General features: G+C 38.4%; 1 protein-coding gene across 1 annotated transcript in view; it reads right to left on the bottom strand.

Annotated features, from left to right (window-relative positions):
• Nucleotides 1-374: 374 nt before the first annotated feature.
• fam151a (family with sequence similarity 151 member A) overlaps nt 375-3,760 on the bottom strand; it is a 6,274-nt gene continuing 2,888 nt past the window's right edge. Inside the window, 5 exon segments of the mRNA XM_035671247.1 lie at nt 375-678; nt 1,460-1,636; nt 1,971-2,077; nt 2,727-2,897; nt 3,664-3,754. Coding sequence (XP_035527140.1) covers nt 376-678; nt 1,460-1,636; nt 1,971-2,077; nt 2,727-2,897; nt 3,664-3,754 — 849 coding nt within the window. The 3' untranslated portion in view covers nt 375.

Below are 3,760 nucleotides of genomic sequence, written 5' to 3'. Positions count from 1 at the left end.
AAATTTGGGTCTGATATTCATGGTTCCTAAATCATATATTGTAAACTTTTATCTCTTGACCTTTTATCTAGCGCCATCACCAGGTCAACATTTCTGCTTGCTTTATGACCACTTACCTACAAAACTAATGACCTTCCCATCATCATTCAGAGAACCAGGGTTATAGAATGTTAGCCTATGTTTTATTTCAATTCAGTGCAAGACATGACAACTTAGGCACTCTTTACGGCATTATCAACCATCAACCATAAGCCAATAAGCTGATTGCATTAGCGCTCCAATATATCAGTCAGGCTCTGGTTGATTATAACATCCTTAATGTTGCACTGTAAAAAATAACAATTTGTTGTGTGTTTGTTAATATCCATCCTCAGTTTATTGATCAGATATCACATACAGGTTTGTGTTTACTTTGCTTGAACGCTGGGTCATTAGCCCTGCGAAGACAGTGAAATCTCTTCTTTTTGGGTCCCCCTCCACTATAAGGTCATATCTGTCCATCATTCTGATTAAAGAGTGAAGTGCCTCCTGTCCTCTTGGCAGTGATGCTATGTTCAGATGTAGAGCCACTCGCTGAGACAAGCATGTCACTGTTGCTGGGATCAGAGGACGCCAGTTCTGCTCTGTCAGGACGAGGGTGACGTAAGGGAACAGCCTCTCTACTGAAGATACAAACTCCTGAAAGAGAGAGGAGGAGGTTACAAAAAAGGGTTAACACTTCTGTACTGTGTGGAACAGAAGCACAATTAAAAGCACCTAAACCTAAAAAAAAAATTACGTAATACTTAAATGATGGTACTGTACGGTATCAGTACCATCATTCAAGTATTACATAATTTTTTTTTTAATCTACTGTATGTTGGCCTGATAATAACATAATTTGACAAAAAGGAAGGTCCTACAGTGTTCTTGCAAGTTTAAGTTTCTTAACTGCAAACCATATACATATATGATGTTGTTCTCAAGGGGGTAAAGGGGGTCAGGACATCAGGATCAACAGGTATGAAAAAGTGTCATCTGCAGTGCAGTGAAAAGCAATGTGCTTATGGAGGATGACCCCTAGTGTTAACAGACTGAACAGTAATAGACCCAGAACAGAACCTTGTGGCACTCCATATGCAATGTCTATTCTTTCTGATAAATAAAACAACATTATTTGCCATTGTGATTTAACATATCTATAATTGTAGTAATTGGCATCAGCTTTGACACTAAATACTGGATTTGTTTATTTCTAATGGCTGACTAGAGAAACCTTACCAGTGCGCTGTGACAGGATTTGAATGAAACCTGCCATTGGGTTCTTAAGAAGCTGCTAACACAGCTTTTATACTCTTAATCTAACAGAATAAACTGTGGGAAAATCTGACTTTTGATATAAAATCTGTAGAAATTCAAGTATCGTGTATCTAAAACCAATGTTGGAGAAAGCAAATCAGTGAGACAGGAAGCTGCATACCTTTGTGTTGTTGCTCTGCAACCCTTCCATGCTGATCCAGACAGGTCTGTACAGCTCCTCCCTGCTGTAGGCTGAGTGCAGCAGTTTGAGAGAAGCTTCCAGAAGCTGCTGAGTGTGAATCCGCAGGTAAACACCCCAGGGGACATCAGCTCTCTGCCCGAGCAGCTGCAGGACGTCCTGCCAACACATACACACAGATAGCCTTATTTATCCACATGCACATTTGTGGTGTTTAAGTCAATGACGCAGCAGAGATAATGGAAATACATGAGGTGCACAAAACTACTAATAAGACGACAGAACTGCAAAGGAAGACACCAGCTCAGTTTGTGCTATGTGATTACACATGTGAGTCCACTAAGCTCACAGAGAGTTTTATTGATAATGTCACTTGCTAACCTCTAAAATGTGGAGTAATTTGAGTTATAGATATAAATTACATATCCAGAGCCGCCACCATGTTTTTCTGTATTGGAATTCTAAAGCAAAGACCTGTTTTCCATTAATATACCTGCAGTGTGAGGGCTTCTGAGCTCTTTCCAGAACCTTCCACCAGAGGGACTCCAGGCTGGTTGCTGTCCGAAGCCACCCGGACCACCAACATACCAGCAGCACGATCTGGACAAACACAGACGGAATAAACAAGACTGTAAAGGCGAACAGGATCACTGCTTCATTAGTGTCACTTTATGGGTCAAAAGACCAACAGTGTCCGCAAGTTTACATCTGTTTGACACTATCAGGATTTCATGACTGAACACATTGAAGCAATGCAGATACAAGTTCCCGCTTTCACAGCAAACTAACCATTTCACTGTCAACCACAGCACATGGGAAAGAAATTAATTTGCTTTATTTGAAGATTTAAGGAAATCTGAGTCATTATGTTTTTAATCATGTACCATGATTAGCTTTTCATCACTTTTGTGACACAAATATTTTTTTGTGAAAACTGCCTAATTTGCTTTGCATTTTAAAACCACTTTCAATTTTGCTATTATGATTATGGCACCTTCAAATGATGGTATTCTAGTGGCAGAAGTTTTTGTGTTTCAGTGCTTGCTACTACCACCAGATGGCCCTAAAGTAAGGCATTTAAAGACTTACTGGTGACTGAGAAAATGCATTGATGAAGCATTTCTGCATAGCAAAACAGCCTGCTATCAGTACATAATTTTTTTGAGTGAAAATACAGAGTGATGAAAGTGAATGTCTCAATGTCTAAATAAGAAACTGTGCAAAGAAGCAGTTTTTTATATCTACATACCTGAAAGCTGAACCAACAGGGAGGTCCTGTCAGTGACTGTAAACCAATGGACTGCCAGGCTGTTGCGTTGCGAGACTGTGGACTTGAAGCTGGTGTCTGACTTGTGAAGTGGATAGAGGAAGTCCATCAGGTCTCCTCCAGGATAGAATCTCCTCAGATGGCCCTGCTGCCCTGTAGACAGAATCTATACATCAATAAGTATTATTCATGGGCCCTGCAGGGAGGTAAATGACTTAATGCCAAATTTGTTGTTTGTTTCTGTGTTTTTATGATTGCTGCAGCACAAATTGGCCACTTGGGACAAATATTAAATTAACTGAATTAAATTTAATTGAACTGATAAATTTCAAACTGATTTATGAATCCATGAATTCAAAGTGTACCTCTTTATGAGCAATGCAAGTAATTTTCAAAATCAAATCCAATAAGAAATCAAGTGTGCAATATTCAAAAATGTATAACTAAGTTGCTCAAAGTGAATTGGTTATTTTTGCATCTAAAAATTCAAGTCAAGTAAAAAAATTAAGTTCCCCAAATTGGATTGGAAAATTCAAGATGGAAAACTGAAACATCCAGGCTACCAAGAATAATCAATCGAGTGAATGAAATAAATCAGATTTCTGTAATATCAGCGTACCTTCTGTCAGCTATCATCCAAACAGAAAAGTTCAGATGAACGACTGGAAACTCTGGATGCTCGAATCAGAATCTTTTTTTAGTTTGGCTTCAGTTTAGGCTCAAATGTAGTTTTTGCTACAGTAATGCAAATCCTAAATCGTAAATTTTCTTGTACTAAAATGTATTATTCGTTAATTTTTCTAAAATAAAAATAAAAAACTATAAATGAGACGCAGCTTGGTTGGTTTGAATAGTTTTTTTGTATTTTTCCTCTTTCTTTGAATGAGGTTTAGCTTGAAGGCTTATTCTCCTTTCTTACTTGCAGCCAGTTTAAATTCAGACAGCGTTGGTTCATATATATCGTAGTAGACTCTAGAAGGGTGGGTGTGCTGGCTCTCCAGCATACAGTCCTATAT

This window comes from Morone saxatilis, unplaced genomic scaffold, assembly GCF_004916995.1.
Source record: "Morone saxatilis isolate NCDOM2014 unplaced genomic scaffold, NCSU_SB_2.0 Contig23, whole genome shotgun sequence".
Classification (NCBI taxonomy): Eukaryota; Metazoa; Chordata; class Actinopteri; family Moronidae; genus Morone; species Morone saxatilis.
This window is presented reverse-complemented; position numbering and strand designations above follow the sequence as displayed.